The sequence below is a fragment of the Lagopus muta genome, chromosome 1 (assembly GCF_023343835.1).
Source record: "Lagopus muta isolate bLagMut1 chromosome 1, bLagMut1 primary, whole genome shotgun sequence".
In the NCBI taxonomy this organism is placed as follows: Eukaryota; Metazoa; Chordata; class Aves; order Galliformes; family Phasianidae; genus Lagopus; species Lagopus muta.
The window spans coordinates 70,663,695-70,685,013 of NC_064433.1; the positions used below are offsets into that span (position 1 = coordinate 70,663,695).

A 21,319-nucleotide genomic window follows, 5' to 3' on the forward strand; every position below is an offset into this window, starting at 1 on the left:
GAGCGGCCCGGCCCGGCCCCTTGTCCTGCGTGCTGTGGGAAGCGCGGAGTCGCTCGGGCGAAGGCTGAGAGGGGCTTGTGGGACGGCCATGGCACCGCTGAGGGACTGCAAGGTACGGGCGGGCCGGAAGGGAGCGGCGCAACGACGGAGCAGAGCCGAGCCGAGGGGCCGTTTCGCGGCCGCAGGTGGCTGGGCGGCTGTGCCCGCTGTGCCCGCGGGTCCGCGGCTGGGAGGGGCGCGGGAGGCCGGGCCTGGCGCCGTGCGGCCTCGTCCGGGGTCGTCCCGAGAGGCGCTGTTTGGGGAGCTTCGCTCGCCCTGGGGCTCGGACGGCGGGCTGAGTGCTGCCCGCTTCCGTCTGGGGGAAGCCAGGTAACCCGTGATCTGCAGCCCTGCCTCGGCTGCTCTCTGGGCGATTTTCTGCTCGCTTCTTTCTGAACTCACGCTTGCGTGTTGTAAGAAAAGGAAGAAAGTTTGTGATTTGATATGGTCGAGTACTCCCAGGCGTGCCGTGTGAACTCTCTGGTACTCGAATGGTTGGAATGTGAGCCTTTAACGAAATTTCAGTGAGAAATCTTTAGAATATCGTTTTTAAAATGTCTCCCAGTCTACCTACTGGTTTTGTCAAGGATGGAACTCAGTGTGTGATTAAGTTGGCAAAGGAAGCACCTGAGACCAACTCGTGGTTGCGTTGCCACCCTGTGTGGGAAAGCACTGCTCTGCTGTGAGGTGCAGAAAACCAGGGCCTTAATTCAGCATGTGACAGTTCCACGTGAGGTGTGCCTGCAGCAGAGGAACTTGTCAAAAGGGAACCATAATGAGTTGAGAATCGTTCTTGCATTTGGAGGTCTGTAGGCCGTTAAGTTTTACCGTTTACAGTGTGTTGGTTCTTCCTCCCCACTGCTAAGCACAGCTAATGGAGTTGATTGTCATAACGTAATGTCACATGTAATTACGGCTGCAGAAAATGTTCCTGTGGCTGCCCAAGTTGTCTGTACAGCACAAGAACACAACAAGAAAACGTGGTTGAAAAGCGTCAGCAAATCATCGCTTTTGAAGTCTGCTGGCTGTGTGTGGGCAAGCAGGGCATGGAATAAGCAGTTCTTTTTTTGTTTATTGTGCAGGCCTGGCAGGACGCTGGACTTGGGCTGTCGACCACTAGCAACGAAGCCTGTAAGCTATTTGATGCTGCGCTAAGCCAGGTATGACATGAAGCAAAAATAAGAGAAGGAGGGTCTTGTGCACCTAGTAGTCTTTGCTGTAGCTGACTTTTGAATTTCTGACTGTCTGGAAGATGAGAAGATGGATGTAGTTTTATCGATTGAGGAAAGAACACTTAAGCAGTCACTGCTAGTGTGTACTTAGACGCACGCCCGTGATGCTTTCCCACAGCAGAGTCAAATCTAACAGGTGAGTTGTGGTCTCAGAGGTGTTACGCTCTTGCGCATTTTCTGGGAATAGGCTGAGGAACCAGAGCCTGAGGCTGAGTTCAGCCACTGGCTGTCAGCAGAAAACCCAGTTAGCAGGGAGCTCTGCTGAGTGTTGCAGCTGAGGGAAAAGCTTCATCTGGTGTGCTTATCACCCCTCACACTAGAGAATCATGGAGGAGACATATGCTGCTTAGAAACTGAAGATTGTTAGTTCAGCTGGTGGGCAGAGTACCTTAAAGAAGACATTTTCTCTGTTTTCTTCCTAAGTAAACTCAGTGTAGTAAGTGTAAAGATTCTCTTTTGTGTTGCTTCCTTTAACTTTAACCTGCCTGGGATCCTGGGCTACCTGATCTAGTGCCTGTTTGACTGGTTGGCAACCCTGCCAGTGGCAGGGGGTTTGGAACTAGATGATCTTGGAGGTCCCTTCTAGCGCAAGCCATTTTGTCATTGTGTGGGAGAACGAGAAGATGCCCAGTGTCGTTGGCACTGTCTCTCCCTTTTGCAGTATGCAACGTGGCGCAACGATGAGAATCTAGGAGGTATTGAAGGGTGTCTTTCCAAGTTAAAGGCTGCAGATCCAAATTTTGGTAAGTGTAGCCTTTAGCTGTTTGCACGGGAAGTGCTGGATGCTACGTGAATCACTGCAAAATAATGCCTCTTGTTTATTTCCATTTAACCTTCAATGGATTCAAAGAGCACTATGGTGTTATTTGATGTGGCTCTTTTTCTGCTACAAAACAGAATTTTTCAACATAGTGACCACTGCTAGCTATGGATTTTCTCCAGGGACGATCGAGAGCATGTGTGCCACGCTCGTAAAAATCTGCACTAGCAGAGGTGTCCTCTTGTTGGCTCTGCTGAAGTTATCACCTGCCAACTCGCTGTGTTGACACCCACTGTTTGGTCTCTATAAGTGTTCAGCAAGCGTCAGTAAGGTCAATAGTTGTCATTGCTTCCACGTGGAGGAATTCAGGGACACTACTTTGCTTCATATGCACCTCCATGTTGTGGATCAGTGTAATAAAATGGGAGGTATTACTTTTGGAGCAGCCCTTCTACCCTGTTTCTTTGTGTTCACTGTACTTCATTTTGGCAAGTAGCAGCTGGTGTGTGGGGTAGAATTCTGTAATTTGTCGTTAGAGGGGGGAGCAGGCTGTGGTGATGTTTCCGTGTTTTTCACTCAAGTCCTCTGTAATGCCTGTCCTGAAGGGCAATGAAAACTGGAAGCTTATGAGTCTTTGCTACAGAGGGGACCCATTTTCACCCAAGGCAACCCAAGCCTCTTCATGCTCTTGTAGAGATGAGTTACGTTCATTGCTGTACTGCTCATGATGTGACTTGTTGATTTCCATAGTCATGGGACATGTCATTGCTAACGGATTGGAGCTTATTGGCACTGGAAGCTCAGTGCGGCTCAACAGAGATCTGGGCAGTGCGCTGAAAACAATGATGACGCTGTCGAGATCTCAGCCTCTGACGGAGCGGGAGAAGCTTCACGTATTGGCCTTGGACATGTTTGCCAGTGGGTAAGTGGCTGGCCCTGTGGGGAAGGGGACAGTGGCTGGTTTTGTCATTCAGGGCCTTCTTGCTGTTGCAGCGTACTGCTGCCTTAGCTATGTGTTCTCCACTTTCTTCTCATGAAGAGTACTGTGAAGAGGATAAGCTATCAGAGGTGATGTTTTGTCGGGTTGTGTCCTAGCAGTCTAACCAGTCATGTAGCAGAGAATCAGGATCAGGTGTTTGTTATTGTTGTCAAATGTGTCTCCCAGAATTGTATCACGATCAGATTACCCCTCCCCTAGGAGGGGAAGTGCAGTATGGCCTCTGACATACCTTTAGCACTTCTTTTTTTTAAATCCATCTTAATTACATCAGTGGAGTAAAGGTTTAGAAATGGGATAGAATTATGTATAGCTACTCTAAGGTCTGGTGTAATATGATAAATTTTTTGAACCGCACAAGCAAATCCTCAAGCTTACTTTTCATAGAATTACAGGAGATGGAATGGACCACAAAAGACTGTTGAGTCCACCACCAGATGAGTCCAGATGAGTCTTGAATATCTTCATAAAAGGAGACTTTGCAGCCTCTCTGGGCAAGCTGTTCCAGTGCTCCTAGTGTCAGAAAGTGGAGTGGGAGATGCTGGTATCAGCAGTTGTGTAAAGCATTATTGTTCCGTTCAGTACGATGAATTTCTGTGCACTCTAGGGAAGTAGTCATTCACTTTTATTGTTCATCAAACAAGTGAACATGGCTTTACCTCATGTAATTCATAGCAAAGGTAAAGAGGAAGCTACCAAAGCCCTGCTAGTGTGGGTTCAGTTCCCACTGGAACAAAGGTATCTGTGTGCCTATGACTGTAGATTAATTATCAAATTATAGAATGGCTTAGCATGTGAAACATCTTCAAGATGATCAGGCTGAACTACCAAGTTCCATAACTATGTAATGTTCTCTAGTGTCAGGTCTACACATTTCTTAAATTCTTCTGGGAAGGGAGGGGCTTGGACTTCTCCACCTCCCAGGTGAGGCTCTGCCACACAGTGCAACACAGTAGTCAAGGTGCAGCCGCACTATTGCTGAGTATGGGCCCAATCCTTTTCCTCCTCTCATTGACCAGACTGTTTCTGATGCAGGCCTGGATGCCATTGGCCTTGCTGGCTGCCTGGGCACACTGCTGGCTCACATTCAGCTGGTTGTCAGCCAGCACCCACCGCCAGCTCTTTTTCTGCTGAGCAACTTTGCAGCCACTCGTGCCCAGGTCTGTACCACTGTATGGGGTTGTGGCTCCAGTGTAGGACTGGGGGCTTAGCCCTGTTGAATGTCATGCAGTTGGACTTAGCCCTTTGATCCAGGCTCTCCAGATCCATCTGCAGAGCCTTCCAGCTCCCAAGCAGATAGCAGCAGATCTCTCTGTCCCAAGTTCACGTTCAATGTCGGGAAAATCTTTATGGTTCAGCTGGTCTCTTTTTCCTTGCCTTTTGCAGCTTTTGTAAGAGTACTTCTCATGTGATTTCCCAGTAAGTGCCCTGCTTAAACAATGTCATTGTTTCTCAAAGGAAAAAACAAACGTAACTAAAATTTGTTCAAGAAGAAAAAGGCATTTGCTGTTGAATCTTCTCTTTTTCAGAATAGGAGGAGTTTAGAACTGACAGCAGGGGCCGGTATGCATGTCTTCTTTCAACGATTAAAATTCTTGTTTATAGACAGCTTCCAAAAGCTTGTGATGTATGGGAACAGATTCTACAGAACCATCCGACGGACTTGCTAGCCCTCAAATTTTCCCATGACACTTATTTCTACTTAGGATATCAAATACAAATGCGAGATTCTGTTGCTCGGGTTTTTCCTTTCTGGACACCTGACGTTCCTCTGAGCAGGTAGGTCATGCTTCACTTTCAAAATTGCTCCGTATCTGATGTATGCATACTCTTTTGTTTTAGGTTCAACACATCTAAATGATAGGATTTGTTAGAAACAGGAGTGTAGACAAGATTAACAGCTTCTAGATGAAGTGGAGTGAATTATGGGTGACGCCAGCTCGATCATCTCCCCCGCATCCCTGCTGACACTGTTAGTGAGGTTGTTCTGTTCAGTTTTCAGAAGTGAGCAGTGGCTCACTCAGTGACTTTTGCTGTCAGATAAGGCTCGTGTCATGTAACGCCTAAGATGGAATGGTGCACTCACTGCAGGCGGGGGCAAAATGCCCTCAGGCTCTTGTGTGCCCATTTCCTTTTTCCTTTTGTTTCCTGTGGACAAACGCACTGTACCTCAATATCCAGGACAGAATGCTTTTCTCTTCCTCAGACAGTGAAGACAGTGTAAACTGAATATTAAGCTGGTAATGAAGCTATGGCATCGCGCAGTCTCACGGCTCAGAAGGCAGTGTCATTTTTCCATCAGTGTCAACTGACACAAATGTGAAATCCTTTGTTGTTTTTATGTACTATTTATGCTAATGTCATTTGTTGGGAAGGTTGGACTTAGCAGTTTGGACTGAGCTTTAGTAAATTTTTTTTGGCACAGTTCTGCCAAAGTGCAAACTCTTATCCACTTTATTGGGTACAATTAAGGAGCATTAATCCCAGGAGCCTGTAACAGCCCAGTTTCTTTGTGCCTTTATTGCTTAATGATGCAACCTTTGCCACATTGCATTAAGGTACTTGCGTACAGTGGACAGTGAAGAAAGTGTAGATGGCTGCAGTCATATGTGTTACTTTTGAGATATTCAGGTAACTTTTGTGGCAGCACTTTCTTACTTCTGAGCATCTGATTTTTCATTTTTACAACTGCTCTGTGCACCTCTTAATTCCAGCTTATCCAAAAGGGTAAATGTCAGCAGCTCATAAATTATTGGTGGTATGCTTCTTGCCACTGATTCCCGTGATGGCTTTTTTGGGCCTCCCCTTTCCTACGAGGAGTAGCTCATTGTTCTGTACTCTGCAAGCTTGAATCCTGTGAGTCCTATAACAGCAATGTGGTTTGCCACCGCCACCAGCAGCAGCCTGACAGTGGATGTCTTTCATTTACAGCCTGGTGGGTTGAAGGAGCTGGAGTAGTCACTTTCACAAACCAGAGTGTGTATTGACACACTCCCACTCACCACATTTGAAATGTAAATCTGAAGTCACTTGTGGATGATCTGTTTCCCTTGTTGGTAAAATTCAAAGTTGAATTTGAAAAATGGCACGGCAGTGGTTGAGACTAACTGCAGGAATGGAGACAGTGAGTCTAAATATTGTCTCCATTATCTACAGTTCAGCATTGGGAAAATTGTGTTCCCAGTTCCATGTTATGCTTCAGGCCATGCAATTAGTTTTTAGAATATCTGTTGGGCACGAGGGAGGGTTGATCTTTTGTTAAGTACACACATTTATAATAGGTAGGCTGTGAGCTCTTCCTGTTGGTCCGTATTGTGAAATACGTTGCAAGGACTGGTTTTACTTAAATGCTGTTTCTAGTATGTATTTCATTCCTTGCTTAAATCTAGTTCTGAATGAGTGAAGTGTTCTTTTCTATTTTGCTTAGCTACGTGAAGGGCTTCTACTCTTTTGGACTCATGGAAACAAACTTTTTTGATCGTGCAGAGAAGCTTGCCCGTGAGGTAAACTGCCCGTTCTTGATGGTGAAATGTTTTTAGAGTTGTTAGTCATGTGCTCCCTATCTCTGAGTGATGTTTTGCACAAATGCTGTAAACTGACTCTTCATTATTGCAATTTTTAGTAGAAGTAGGAAAGAGCTACTGGAAATGCTCAGTTTCATAGGAAAAATGTTAATGACTATCCCTTAGTAGGATTCCTTCGTCTATGCCTTTTGCTGCATCCCCCTAAGTGTAGCTGGCTGTTAATTTCTAGTAAAGAATGTTAAATTGATTTATTGTAATCTGCTCTTGACAGTTCATTCTGTTTGGGTTCCCTCTCTGTGGGTTTTTTTTCTTTTTTCCAGACACATAGTCATGGATTAGTGAGCAGCTGAGTGTACAGTGTTCCTGGGGATCAAAACTAGTCTGCATATACCCTTTTTATAACGATAGAAGTTGTGTTTGATCTTCTGCAGTCTTCAGGATTATTGCTGTTGCCTTGTGGTCTTGGATGGAATTAATCTCTAATGGGTGTCTTGGCAAGGTTCTGTTGCATCAGGGGCAGATGAAACTGCTACTCACTGACCTTACAAAATGGCTAAGATACTGTGGCAATTGGAGCAAGAAGGAGTTATTTACTCTGTATTCAGTTCTGGCTGTGGTCTTGAAGAAAAAAGCACTTGCTTGCAAGGAACTGTTGTAGACTGTATTATGCCTGTGCATGCAACTCTTTCATGGCCAGTTCTGACGTATGTCTGTGGAATGAAATGTTGTTGGATAAGTTTCATTGAATCCTGCATTCTGAAGCTGTTTTGCACATGTTCACCTCTGTGCAGTAGAATTCAGGAAATTAACCAGAAAACTTTTTCTTCCTTTCTGTCCAAATCAGTCTTTCAGGTGTAGCTGGTTGGAGCAGGCCAGGGTTGTACCTAACATCCAGCCAGTGAAATTAGTCTCTTGTTTCCCTGTCACCAGTAATAAATGGTTATTTGCCAGTTTGAGAGAATCATCACGTTTTCCTTTTTTCACTCACAGGCTTTGGATATAGAGCGGACAGATGCGTGGTCTGTTCATACTGTAGCTCACGTAAATGAAATGAAAGCAGAGGTGGAGAAAGGGTTGGCGTTCATGAAGGAAACAGAAGACAACTGGAAGGTAAGCTTTGTCACAGCATGTCTGAAAAATATCTTTGTAGGTCGTCTTTGCCTGCTCCAGCCAAGTCCTGCAGTTCTTCATCTGCTTCCTTTCTGCCTGTGTATGTGTTACAAGCAATGCAAGTTTCAGAAATGAGTAGAAGACTTCACTTGAGGTGCTGTTATCCATGCTGATTTTGAAGCAAGAGGCAGAAAAATGTCCATTCTGAAGGGCACGTACTCTGGACCACTTCAAGCCATCTTTACTGAGATTACTCGGATGCCAAATTGCACAGGAGATTTAGTGCAGGTTTTCTTCACATGACAGTTTTTATTGTTCCTCTCACAGAAACGCAGTTGCCTATCATAGGATGTGAGTTTGAGCACAAAATCAGAGGGGTTACATCAGGTCAGCCGAGGGACCTCCGTGCTGGTGTGGCTTAGTCTTAAATGGGAATGTTTTTTCTCCAGAACTGTTGCAGTGAGTTCTCATAGCCTGTTTCTATTTAGTGATTTGAGCACCCTGGAATTTGCTTAGCAAATTCTTGCTTAGCAGTTTAATCTCATTCAGAACTGCAAGTCAGAATCAGAAGAGGGGTTTTGTTTTTTTCAGTGAGGTAATCTCGTATTCTTACTCATGTGAAGTACAAGCTAGGGAAGAGCATTTGAACTCCTGGTGTCAGCTGGGAAGTATGGTGCAAGGTTGGTAATTGGTCAGGGAATATTCATCTCATCTGAGGAACTGCCCACGTATCTGGTATCTATTTTGGAGTCAGTAGTAAGGCATAAGTTTGAGAAGTGATCGCTCAGTCTGAGATGGAAATCTAGGTGAGTAGGAGGAATGGCCCTCATAAGGTGGGCCTTTCCTGCACACTGTCTAGCCACATTGCTTCAGTCAAGACCCTTACATGTTAGATGAGACAAATCCTACTCTTGTGACAGACAGTTTGTGGATTTTTTTCCGAAGGAGTGCTGCAGAAGGGTGAATTCTCCTGAGGCATCCAAGCGCAGTTCTTCTCTGGAAAAAGACTTGGGGAAACTTTGGTTTTTGTGGTGTCTGCCTGAATTGGAAAGGAGCGAGTGTAAGAGTGAGAGATTTCATGTAGGCCAGCAGATGTGAAGTTCTTGTCTGTCCTGTCTTTTGGGGCACTCGGCAGTTGAAGAGGAAAACCAAAATCTGCCTAGGTATGTTGGGATGAGAAGTTATTGTGTAAATCATAATATTTCTCTCCTTTTTCTTTTTTGCAGGGCAGTGATATGCTTGCTTGCCACAATTACTGGCACTGGGCTTTATACTTTATGGAAAAGGTATGAGATATTTTCATACTGATGATTTATGGTCCAGACAGAGAATTCATCCAATGCTAGTTAAAAGGCAGTCCTAGCATGTATAGGGATTTATAGGTTATTTCAAGGGATGCTGTTATAAAATAGCACTGTGATGTTTTTACAGGATAGTCCTGTAGTACCATTATTTTGGCAACTTTTAATTACACTGAACAAAGATCCATTATCTTTGCTAGAATGTTGGAGGATTGCTGTGAAATAATCTCACTGATTACACCTGGCACGATTATTTGATGGATATAAGAACTTGGATCACCTATTTTTAGACAACAAAATTACAGAAAGTTCTCTTCAAATTCAGTACAAAGCTGCTGACCTCAAAATTGACTGACTGAAACAAGACACTAATCTCTGTAGTTCAATCTCTGTAATTCAAGTGATTTAGGATCTAGTGAAACTCTTTTGTAACGATTGCAACTTGCCCAGCATATCAGGTTGCAGTGCAGAATTTCCTTGGAGGTCATAATGCTTAGCACTGGTCACATTTGTCTCCTTAATGAATTGAACCCAATGTCATTGCAGAGGTGCCGTCCTTTGGTCAGAACACAGTGTCAGTTGTTTATGCTTCGTAGTAATGACATAGAAAGCATAGCTCTCAACAGTAGTCTAGTACCTTGTTTGTTTTGCCACCTTCTGTCCATACAGATTTTTTTTACAGCTTGCTTAAGAAAGTGCATATGTTTTATGAAACAGTATTTTTTTTTGCAAAGAATCCTGAAAGGAAGATGAGAAAGAGGTGAAACCTCATCTTTCTCCCTTGTGTGGAGCACACATCAGTATTTGTTCTCTTTATTAAATGGAAACTAAATATACTGGTTATTTTAGCTAGTAAATCCTGCTTTATCTTGGTCTTTTCTCTCTTTATGTTTGTTTATTTGTTTCTGAAATCATGAGACAAGGAAGTAATGTTATGGCATTTCTTAATTGTATTTATATCTTTGGTTGCTCCCCATCTCTCTTGCTTAGTCTTCCAGAATATTAATCACATGGTCCTTGTTTGCTTTTACAGGGGGAACATGAGGCTGCTTTGACAATTTATGACAACCACGTGAGTAGGCGCCTTTTATATTTATTGAAGGGCATGCTGCAGATTGTGATATGTGTTTTCTTCCTTCTGCAAGAAATTGAAACCTACCATAATTTTGTGCAGTGCATGTAAGTTTAATTATCTGAGTAATTTCCTGGTAGCACAGCTTATGAGCACTTGTGATTACAGATAGCTCCCAGGCTCCTGTCGGGTAGAAGCATGCTGGATTTAGTAGATAGCTCTTCGATGCTGTACAGGCTTCACCTGGAAGGTAGGATATCCAACTGTAATTCTTTTTAAACAGTAAGGGGAGCGGTTTTCTTTTTGCCTCCCCCTCCAACACACACCCTGGCATGTCAGGAAAGTGTTTAAAGACACTTAGAGAGCAAGCTTGGTCAGTGTTGCAGAAGAAATCTTGCCATTCTGCTCCTGAGAAAAGCCCCAGTGTGATATTTATAATAATAAGCTGAATTGGTTTGGGTGGAATAGAGTTAGTATCTCATTCAGCTTAATCTAACATGGGTCACGTATTTATTTATTTCAAAGTTCAGCTTACATTGTCCCTGGAGATGTGAGGATGAAAAATCAAGTATGTTAGCCTCTAAAAAAGCTATAGAGCTTTCTCTAAGCAAATTTCAAATTAGATACTTCATATTTTGATATTGATTAGCCTCTGGCTTTTGTGTACTCCTGTAACTCATTGGCATTTCTTCTTAATTTTCAAAGCTAAAATTTGTATTCCTGAACAAGGCAAAGAGGAGTGACTTTACTTGTATGCTACTGAAAACCAATGGTGCATTGGGTTTATTTTTGAAATTCATTTTATGACTCTGCGTTATATGATTGCTGTGGGTGAATTGGAATGAACATCATCTCCAGGCAGATGGCAGCAATCTCTTAAAGAAGAGAGATCCTCCCATAATGCAATCTAGAGTATTGGTGATAAATTACTGACAGTCAGCGAACCCTTTGCCCCGATAAGGCAGGCTGTAACTAAACATTGCAGTATAATTTTGCCACGGCAGAGACTGTGTTTTTGAGTTCAGTAGCAGTGCTATCCATGGCACATGATGCTGATACATACTACTAAGCAATGCTCTTGCCCTTGGTGTTGTTATTTAAATAATATCTTTTACTGATAGGTGTGAAGCTTGGAGACAGGTGGGACAATGTCCTGAAGCGTGCAAAGCAGCACAGCAAAGACCACGTTCTTCTTTTCAATGATGCACACGTGTTGATGTCCTCACTTGGAGCCAAAGACCACAAAACTACGAATGAGCTTTTAACAACTCTTCAAGAACTTGCCAAGTAGGTTACGTGAACTAAAGTACTGTGTTGCATAAATATTTTGGCCTCTGAGCATCTGAGGGATGGTTTGTGTGGCTTGCAGAAGTGTTCCCACACGCTCCTCTCTGCTTTCCTGCCTCCCTGGGTGAGGCCTGGTTTAAATAGAGCAGTGTCCATTTAGGTCATCCCTGTAATTGTTTTTGTGAGTTGATGTCAAGAGGAGCTTCTGTTCGTGGTAAGCAAGAATCTCTTGTGTTTGTCACAGCCCCTATGGAACGTTTGCCTTGTATTTTCTTGCTGTGTGTTCGTACTAAGTTACGTTATGTGCAGCGATAGAGGATTTCACCTGTATAACAATACGGACACTGTGCAGTGTGCCAGCTGTCTGTGCTGGTTCTTTCTGCTCTGTTTTAAAAGAAAGTAACAGTTAGCTGGTAGCCTTTCAGTAGCCTCCCTTAGGTGCTTTCATTATTAAGAGCCCTTGATTCGTGGAAAAGGGAACAAGCGAGCTGTGCTTGTGACTGAGTCCTGTTTGCCAGCACTTACCATAATAGTGTCAGCTATTCAAGGTGCCAAGAGGAAAACTTCACTTGGGGGCTGTTTTGTAACCAGCAGTACTTTCTCGGTTACTTACTAACAGATCTTGACTCACTTCTTTTTTCAGAGGGATATTTTCAGCCAGCTATTGATTCATGCTGCTTTAAATTGCAAATCCCAAGCCAAACAAAACCTCGCTAAGTGAGTACTTTTCCTGGTAATTTTTTCTTTCTGTGGTGATAGGACTGTTTTAAAGTCAGGATGTAGCAGAGTAGCTGCAAACAACTGCGTCCGTGCTGAAATTACACGCAAGCATTCGCGCTGAATGTAGTAACACTTAACTAAGATGAGAAGCACAGTAGCTGTCTGTTCCAGAAGGGCAGTGTTACAGTATGGATGATTCGTTTGTGTTTGTTGAAGGGCAGTTGACTTTCAGATGTTCTGTCTTACCCTGTGGCATCTTGCCGCTCGGTTGTGTACTTGATGGACTCCTAAGGTTTGGTGACCTGCTGGAAATCAAGGTCATCCTAATGCTAGCAGTTGTTTTCCTGGCAAATAGGATGAACAGATTCTGATATGCCTGCTTGCTTTCGTACAAATCACAAGAGTTTTGTTTAGTAGAAATCATAGGTGTTCCTCATTGTCCTGCTGAGAGTTCTGTTTAAATTTATTAACTGAGCCTGCTGTGCACTTAAAGGAACGCCTGTCTCCTCAGGACAACGTGAAGCCTTGCCTGTTTGCCTCTTGAAGTCTTTTTGAAACACGAGTAGTAGATAGAATATCAGAACGACTGTTTTGTGCCCTCTGCGTGCTGGTTTTCAGTCTGTGTCAGTGTTGGAAAGAACTCTTCTGCCTGATCTGACTGCCAAGGCCAGATGTTTTCAGTGAAGGAAATCAAGAGCAGGTCTTTAGGTGTTGTCTTCCTGCTCTTGTAGGGCTGTTGCTGAGAGTCTTATGGGAAAAGCGATGTGCTCAGTGACTTTCTTCCCGCTTTCCTGCCACTTCTTCTCCTTTTTCAGGTGCCTCCTGAGAGAGCGTGATGTGATGAGACCAAATTCACCAATGACAGAGCGACTCATAAGGAGGGCAGCGGCTGTTCATTCAGTGGCATAAATCTGTCCTCACTGCTAGCAATAAGCTCATCAATCAAAGTCTGGGTGCTTTGGGTGGAGGGACGCAGTGCTGTAAAGCATGCTGGAGAACCCCTAGGAGCGAGAGACCTGATGACAGCTTACTTGGAAGATACAACCTGAAATGCAACAGCTTTAAATCCTGGATGATTCCACTAGGAAATTAGAAGCTTACCTGCTTGTAATGCGCAGCTACCTGAATCTTCCTGGGACACCGTTTTCTAGTAGAGTTTCTGTGCAGTATTATTATTATATTCAGTACAGTAGCAGTGCCAGGCTTTCAGTCCTTCATTGGCCCAGTTTGTTACTTCGTGAAAATATGTTAAATAATCAGTAAACTTTCCAGACAATTCAAATGGTCCTTCTGAGCATACGAACAGAAAAGTATGGGGCCAGAGCCAATAGAGTGTGTCAGGTTTTCAATCCACTAAGACTTGATTTACACTGGCTTTACCAATCTGTCTGCCTTCAGAATCTGTTTGTTGGTGCATATTTTTAAACACTCTCTTACAAGAGTAAGTTACATTTTTTTCCTTTCAGTATGTTCCCTCAGAGTTTCCTTTAATTACTAGGGGAATGAATCCAGACAATGGGGACAATAGCTAACTGCTTGTTTGGACTATTTTAATGTGGATAGTTGCTTAGCATGTTTTTTTTTTTTTTTACTAGAAATTTTAAGCCTGGATTTCAGCTAAAACTGCGCGATCTCTGTGTGTTAGTTGTAGCTACAATCTTAGCACTTTCCTTAACTCTGGGAATGTCAGGCCTTACTACCATCTCGATAGTGCACATGCCATGTTAGCAAAGTAGTGTTTAAAACTATTTTTCATGCACTTGAGAGGGACATTGGGTATCTCAGTGCAGATAAAGATTGGAAGGAAGCTCTCATGGAAGGAGAGCTAGTAGTAACCAACACAAAGCTTTATCCTGCCGCAAATGATTTATCAGGCTTTGATGCTGCAAATAAGGCGTGATATGAACTGTGAAGCTCTGAGAGTTTCTGGTGCCTCTGGATTTCTGCCTCTGCAGGGTAGCAGAGGTAACGTTGTCTTGGAGCAGTAATACAGAATTCCCTAATGGAAGGAAGATAGAGTTTCAAAGCAATTTTAAGGCCTTCTCTTGTTCCAGAAGAGAAATGCTTCTCTCTTTAACTACCTAAGCTCTGACGTCTGCCAGCACTCCTGAACTCATGTGCCTACACCTCCTTCCTTCCAGTTCAGGCTCAGCCCCGTGTCCCACTGCAGTTTTCTCTCACATGTAATCCTTTTCATGCAAAGTGCTTCTGTAGCTGGTCGTGCACTTACCCTGGTGCTCCTACACATACACTTGAAATGAGCAAGTGCCTTGCTGCCAGCCTTCTTCCTTCATTTAAGGAAAAATATTTTAGCTATAAATTGATGACAGTGTGAAATCATTTAAAGGCTTGCAGCCTTTTGAATCCTGGGGAGAGTCATAGTTCCCAGCGTATCAGCTAAGTCAGTAGTTTATGTGCCCAGGCATGGTCCAACTCATTTTTAGTCTGTATTTCAAGCAGTGACTTCAGCAAATCAATTTTTACTCAATGAATGTCAGAAATCTTACTAGGCAACAAAAGCCTGGGAAATCTGCTGCCTGCTTACAAAATGTGTATCCTAAGTGATGAATTGCTATGCAAATCTAAGAATGACATTTTTAGTATTTCTGATACAGTATGATTTACAACCTTGTCTGCTTTGCATCAGTAAATTCAGAGATGAGCTCAGCTGAACAAGAAGCGTGTGACTTCTTTGCCTCTAAGGATGAATCTTCTAAATGGGTTATTCAACTTGAGTTTGTAAACCTATAAAATATGCTATGTCTTTTTTTTCCACGAATGTGACTAGAAGCTTTTATCATTCATTAGTGCTACGTTTTGCTATAAATGAGCACTTTTCTATTTTTCTGCCCCATCTTTCTCTTCTTCCTTTTATTTGAAATGATCCAACTGGTCTTTCTGAACCATTTTTACTAACTGCTATGTGAAATAAACAACAAACACACATAGCTTGGTCAAGAACAGGAGGAGAAGCAGAGGAAGAACTTAACCAAAGAGCGTGCTGACTCCTAGAAGCTCCCCTTTTGAAATCTCAGTAGAACAGTTGAAAATCAGCTGTTACAAATATTATGTAAGCATTTGCTGTGATGCTTTTTTGCACAGATTGTGTATACACAAACGCATCCTTGCTCTTGTTTTATTTTTGCCGCTCACTCTGAAGTGAGCTACTACAGTGGCTCAGATACAATTGAATGCTGTGGCTTTGGATCAATCCAAAGACTTAAGCCCTTAGTGCCTTTTTAAGAGTCCCGGATGCGGGTAAGCCCCAACATTAATTTACCAGTATAAGGCAGGGCCCCGGGTGAACCTTTCGTGCAGTTTGTTGATAAATTGAAAGGCAAGCTGGTTAAACAGGTGGGAAATGAGGAAGCACGGGAAATATTGCTACAAAAGATGGCTATAAAAAACGCTACTGAGGATTGTCAGGGAGTTCTCCGCCCTCTGAATAAGCCTACCCTCTTACAGCTAATAGGCACTTGCAATAAAGTGGGCGCTATGCAGCATCAGTGCAACATGATGGCTGCAGCGTTTGCGGCGATGAAATCAAACTTTTCAGAATTACTTTGCGTGTTGTCAGCCAGGTCACTTGCACCGAAATTGTCCAAACAAAAAAGTCACTCAGCTGGCCACCCCGGGGCTGCCTCACAGCCCAGCATGGAGAGCTCCAGCTGCGAGAGTCTCGGCACCAGGCAGGCAGTGGCAGTGTGGCCTCCCAGTGCCATATTTAAAAGAGGTGTCTAATGAGCGGCTATTCACGTTACTGTATTCCCTTTTGTTTTTGATTAATAGCTGAAAGGAGTGTTACTTCATCGCACGTATTTGGTCCCATACCATCTTGCCCAGACTGTTTGCAGAAGTTAATAAACTTGCAGATCAACTGGCAGGTGTTGTGGTTGTACCTAGTACGTTTGAACAGACGTAGTTATTGCATACCTTTTAACACCAAAATGTGAAAGCTTTGCTAATAACTGGGGGAAAAGGTTATGCTTGTGTTTCCACAGGCGCTGGTCCATGGTGGGTTCCAGCCAGAGTCATAAAGCCCTTCTTGACTGTACCATCAGCATCTTCGGATCCATAACAACCTTCTGTGGATCCGCTTGGTACAACTAGACTGCAAGTAATCTCTCAGCATCAAGCAATGTGACAACTACCTCAGAAAATTTGTTTTGTGGGGGCAAAAGATACGTGTTGAAAACTCATGGGGTTGGTTTGATGGGTGATATCAAGGTTTAGGACTGTGGGTCCAAAAGGTGGTGCAGACTAATGTGTCTTTTTGTTTTTGCATACTTGTTGGTAAGTATTCCTTATATTCAATCAAGTGGTTGTTGTTCAAACTAATAAAGAAGGGGGAGATGTGGGACCATATGAAAACAAAGCACTTTGATATGTAAAAGACCTTGGGATGAGTAAACAAGCTCAGCAGCTACTTGCGCCAGACGTAAACGTGCATGAGGCACCTGGCGAGTACACATGACCAAGGGTTTGTTGCAGGGGTATAAAAGGTTGTGAGTTCCTACAGTAAAGATCTTTGTCCTGCAATAGCAGCAGAATCCATGCTAGTTGCCACTAGCATTGATGTTTTATGGGGTCTGGCTCTCCAGCCAACTGTAGGAGAGTTCAGACTCTGTGAAAGGTGTGTTAGTGCCTGGGTGGTGCAGGTGATGTTGAGAGGCCATGTGAAGCATGAGAACCACGCTGGATTACTAATGTGAAGCAGTATAGACTCCCACAGCAGGGCAAGATGAAATACTGAGGACTGTGCTGGAATTAGAAAAAGCTGGGATCATAAGATCTGCACATAGCCTATATAATTCCCATATGGCCAGTATGGAAGTCATATGGCACATGGAGAATGACAGTAGATTACGGAGAATTAAATAAGGTCACACCGCTGTTCATGTAGCCATAACAAATATCGCTTCCCTAATGGACACATGGAGTAGGGAGATAAAAACTTTGTGTCTAGGACACCATTGTGGAATGCATTCTTCAGTATTCCAATTGGTGAAGAATCGTAGGACCAGTTTGCATTTACATGGGGAGGCAGGCAGTGGACCTTTCAGGTCCTGCCACAGGGGTTCATGCATTCACCAACATTTGCCATAACCTGGTGGCGCATGATGTGGCAAACTGGGGAAAACCTAGTAATGTTAACTTTTACTATTACACTGATGATTTCATGTTGATATCCGACTCACTGGAGGCATTGGGACAGGCAGCGGATTCATTGACCACCTATCTGCAGGGAAAAGAATGGGCTATAAACCCTCAGAAGATGCAAGGTCTGGGCCTGTCTGTAAAATTCCTGGGGTAGTTTGGTCAGAAAAGACTGAAGTACTACCCAGTGCTGTCATAGAAAAGGTTCAGGCATTTCCAGTCCCTACAGCATCAAAGCAGCTGCTGGAGTTCTTAGGTATATTGAGATACTGGCGTTCCTTTATACCTCATTCAGTGCAGCTGCTAAGGCCATTATACAGACTCTCAAAAAGGGGCAACTGGGGGAGAACGGAACATGAGGCTTTCCAACAGGCAAAACTGGCTGTTAAACAAGCCCAAGTGTTAGGTGTATTTGATCCTAACCTCCCAGCTGAATTGGACACCCATGTCACTAAGGGCAGCTTTGGCTGGGGTCTGTGGCAATGCTGGAATTCCATTCGGATCCCAGTAGGGTTTTGGTCTCAGATCTGGCACAGAGCAGAAGAAAGGTACAATATGATTGAGAAGCAGTTATTGGCTGCCTATCCTACGTTGCAGGCGGTAGAGCCAATAACTCAAACAATCAAGACTGTGGTGAAAACAACACTGCCAATGCAGGGCTAGGTAAAAATCTAACCCACCTTCCTAAGATGGGGGTGGACCAAGCCCAGACTGTGACACACTGGGTCACCTACCTCAGCCAGCAGAGCAGTCTATATTCATCACTGTTGAAGGAAGATCTTCAGAAGCTTCTTGGCCCGGTGATGTACCATAGTGACATGCCAGAAGAGAAGATGGTCACTCCACCAGAAAGGAATCCCACCCAGGAAGGGAAATATTCCTGAAGATCCTTGGTATATGGACGGGTCCAGCAAAGGTAATCTGAGCAACTGGAGAGCAGTGGCACTGACACCATATGATTTGAAGAAGGGGGTGGTCAAAGTAGCCAATGGGCAGAGGTGTGAGCTGTGTGGATGGTTATCACCATGGAACCCAGTGACAGTGAACCAAACATCTGCACAGATGGTTGGGCTGTGTCCTGGGGTCTCACTCTTTGGATCGCAGTGGGCCACCCAAGACAAGACCATTCACACATGACAAATCTGAGGCAAGGAGATGTGGCTAGACGTATGGAATGTGGTTAAACACAGAACTGTATGTGTCTACCATGTTTCTGGACATCAACCCCTGCAATCACCAGGAAATGATGAGGCCAACACACTGGCTTGAGTATGGTGGATTGAGAACCCTCTTTCAGAGAACACTGCCCCTGACTACACCAGAAGCTGTGACATGCTGGACAGAAGATGATGGTGGGCAGCAGCCAAAGCATGGGGTCTGCCCATAACAATGTCAGATATCCAGGCATGTCATGATTGTGATGCTTGCTTGAGGATAAGACACCTGTGCCAGAGACGACTGCCCACCTTGCCAGAGAACATAACCCTCTCCAAAGGTGGAAAGTTGATTATATAGGCCCTCTCCTGCAATCTGAGGGGGCCAGATACGCATTAACTTGCATTAACTTGCATCAACATGGCAAGCAGACCGATGCAGGCCTATCTGGTACCAAAAGCAAACCAGGCCTATGCCATCAAGGCTTTAACCAAACTAATGGCAGCTCAATTTTAACCAAATTAATAGGACTCTGCAGGTTGTCAAGAGCAACCAGGGTACAGGCTTCACGGGTGTGATGCTATAACTTTGGGTGGAAGAGAACAACATTGAATGGCATTTTCATCTGCCATACAATCCAATGGGAGCAGGCCTCACTGAATGTTATAACAGCATCCTTAAGGCTGCTCTGAAGATAGATTCTCGGTCCCTGCAGGGGTGGATGAAGAGATTGCATGAAACCCTGTGGGACCTGAACAACAGACCTAGGGATGGCAAACCCAGTGCCCTCAAGATGCTTCAAATGACTTGGTACTCCCTTCTTAGGATCCAAATTGCAGGCATGACAACCAGGTACCACCCCAGATTGGCAATGAAAATAACCTTCTGCTCCCTGTCCCTGAGAAAATATAGAACCCAGTATCCATAGAATAGAACGGCTGTGGTAGAACGCCAAGTAGGACCAAAGTGGTGTGGTCTACTTTCATCTTGGGGGAGATTATTGGAGGTGGGGGTTTTGGTAGTCCCTCCAGTATTTGGTACATAGCCTACTGATACTGTGGTCAACACCCTGTTCTTCATTGCTGTGGGGACGCTAATCATGCCCCTATGACAGATCAGGACCCTCTATTTGGCGCTTCATACAGTTATGCAGTCACAGATATCTGGCCAAAGAGTGTAGTATGAATGGCCAGGACATGCCCCAGTAAAAGCCAAAGTCTTGACCCAGGACAGGAATAAGGCCTGTATTGAGGGCAGACCTCCTTCTCTTGGTATCACTGAAAAATCTGCACTACCTCCCATGAGTCTTTGGAGTTTCCAGGATCACCAGAAGGAGCAAAATATCAGCAAAGCTCTGCAGTGTCACCGTGAGATCAAGAACCTATGTGGGACTGATGGAACATAAGATGAACCTGCACCAAACAACTTCATGCCTCCAGTAACATCATTGAGCACTGGCCCATGATAGAACATGAACTTCAACCATGAACTGATTATCAATCATCTGACATTGTGTCAACCTACATCGTGATGAGCAATTGCATAAGCATCATGGTGTGTTGGATCTCAGTATCAGGGAAGGCTCACCCTCCAACTGGCTTAATCAGTGGCTCATGCTGAGTGTATGGGAACTGCTGACTCATGGCCGGAACCACTGACTGAGCACCTGGAGAAAAGACCTGGTCAGCCCTGAGAGCACAGGTAAAGGCAATTCAAACTCTTAGATGTCATTTTAGGACTCCACATTTAAGTGGAGTTTTTTTCTGCAAGCCTAGATCTTTGGAGATGGATAAGCATTCTTCTTTTTGTAACATCTTCTCATCGTGCTGGTCCTACTTCTGTTACATCCCACATACAGTCTAACTTCCCTCACCCTCACACAACAGTAACTGATGTCCCAAGCACCAGCTGTGACTCCCCACCTAGCACATTTCCTGCCGCGTGTTTGGAAATGCAGTCTTAACAATGTGAAAATTCAGCTTCCGCTCTTCTAGATTTGTGATTTGGGCTGACTTTGCCAGGGGGCAGAGGGATGGAAGTACATCACTGTGTGTTGCAGCGCTTAGTTCAGTTCTTTAGAAGTTACTCCTTTAGGTAAGCAAACACATCCTTAGAATAAGGGTGAATACACTTCCCACATTTTAAAAACAGTTCTGCTATGACATAGTAATTCTAGGTTTTACTAGGACTTCAAAGTAGTTGCTTACTAAGTGGAATCTAACCAAACTATCACAGTACTAAGGGACTACACCTCAGCTCAACTTTCATTTGTATATTGTCAAAGAATAGGACTGTATACTATGAGGGATGATCTGAAAGTAATGTCTCCTTTTTTTTTTATGTTGGCCCACAGCATCAGAGGTGGATGTTGGTGTATGACAGTAGAGGCTGAACTTTCCCACCTTTACACGTTGTTGCCATGTGACAGATGGCAGCAGAAGGGCAGTCTGACAAAATGGTGTCCAAGATGGAAGTGGGTATGAAGAAAAGGAGTGTCAATGAATTCCTCCACACAGAAAAAAGCTGCATCCGTTGACACTCACTGATGTTTGCTGAGCATTTATGGAGACCAAACAGTGGATGTGAGCACAGCGTGGCTGTGGCTGGTGTGTTTCAGCAGTGGAGACAGTGGGTCACCTCTGCTGGCACAGATTTTATAAGCATGGCATGCAGGCTCTTGCTCATTGCTGGTGAGAATGCATAGCTAATTCTGGTGGCTATACTGAAAAACAGGGTTTTGTAGCTGATAATTTGCTCTATCAAATATTCTGATAGTGCTCTTTGCATTTGTTGTAGTTTCTATGGTAATAAATAGGAGGTATTACTTTTGGAGTGACCTATGCATCTTTCATACTTACCTGACATCTGTACTAAAATGAAAACTACATCCAGTGGCTAGTTCACTAGGTCTGTTTAATTTTGTCATCTGTTTACATACGGAGACAAAATGCACACAAACAAGATG

General features: G+C 44.1%; 1 protein-coding gene across 4 annotated transcripts; it reads left to right on the forward strand.

Annotated features, from left to right (window-relative positions):
• Positions 1-4: 4 nt before the first annotated feature.
• Positions 5-12,973, forward strand: LOC125696705 (tetratricopeptide repeat protein 38-like). 4 transcript variants are annotated; one of them, XM_048952753.1, is made up of 14 exons: positions 92-112; positions 1,122-1,199; positions 1,292-1,407; positions 1,933-2,014; positions 2,782-2,953; positions 4,634-4,807; positions 6,456-6,531; positions 7,543-7,662; positions 8,889-8,948; positions 9,997-10,035; positions 10,204-10,285; positions 11,157-11,322; positions 11,966-12,039; positions 12,858-12,973. In XM_048952753.1, exons 5-13 carry the CDS (start codon positions 2,784-2,786, stop codon positions 11,988-11,990), a joined length of 912 nt encoding a protein of 303 aa, XP_048808710.1. In that variant the 5' UTR covers positions 92-112; positions 1,122-1,199; positions 1,292-1,407; positions 1,933-2,014; positions 2,782-2,783; the 3' UTR covers positions 11,991-12,039; positions 12,858-12,973. The 4 variants fall into 4 exon arrangements, with proteins under 4 accessions (XP_048808700.1, XP_048808717.1, XP_048808710.1 ...); XM_048952743.1 differs by lacking the exon at positions 1,292-1,407 and having other exon boundaries at positions 5-112; XM_048952760.1 differs by lacking the exon at positions 1,933-2,014 and having other exon boundaries at positions 91-112.
• Positions 12,974-21,319: the final 8,346 nt, after the last annotated feature.

Coding starts and splice junctions, on each gene's coding strand:
- LOC125696705 (XM_048952743.1), top strand. CDS start 89: ATGGCACCGCTGAGGGACTGCAAG. Junction 2,954..4,633: donor TTGGACATGTTTGCCAGTGG/GTAAGTGGCTGG, acceptor TCTTGTTTATAG/ACAGCTTCCAAAAGCTTGTG. Junction 8,949..9,996: donor CTTTATACTTTATGGAAAAG/GTATGAGATATT, acceptor TTGCTTTTACAG/GGGGAACATGAGGCTGCTTT.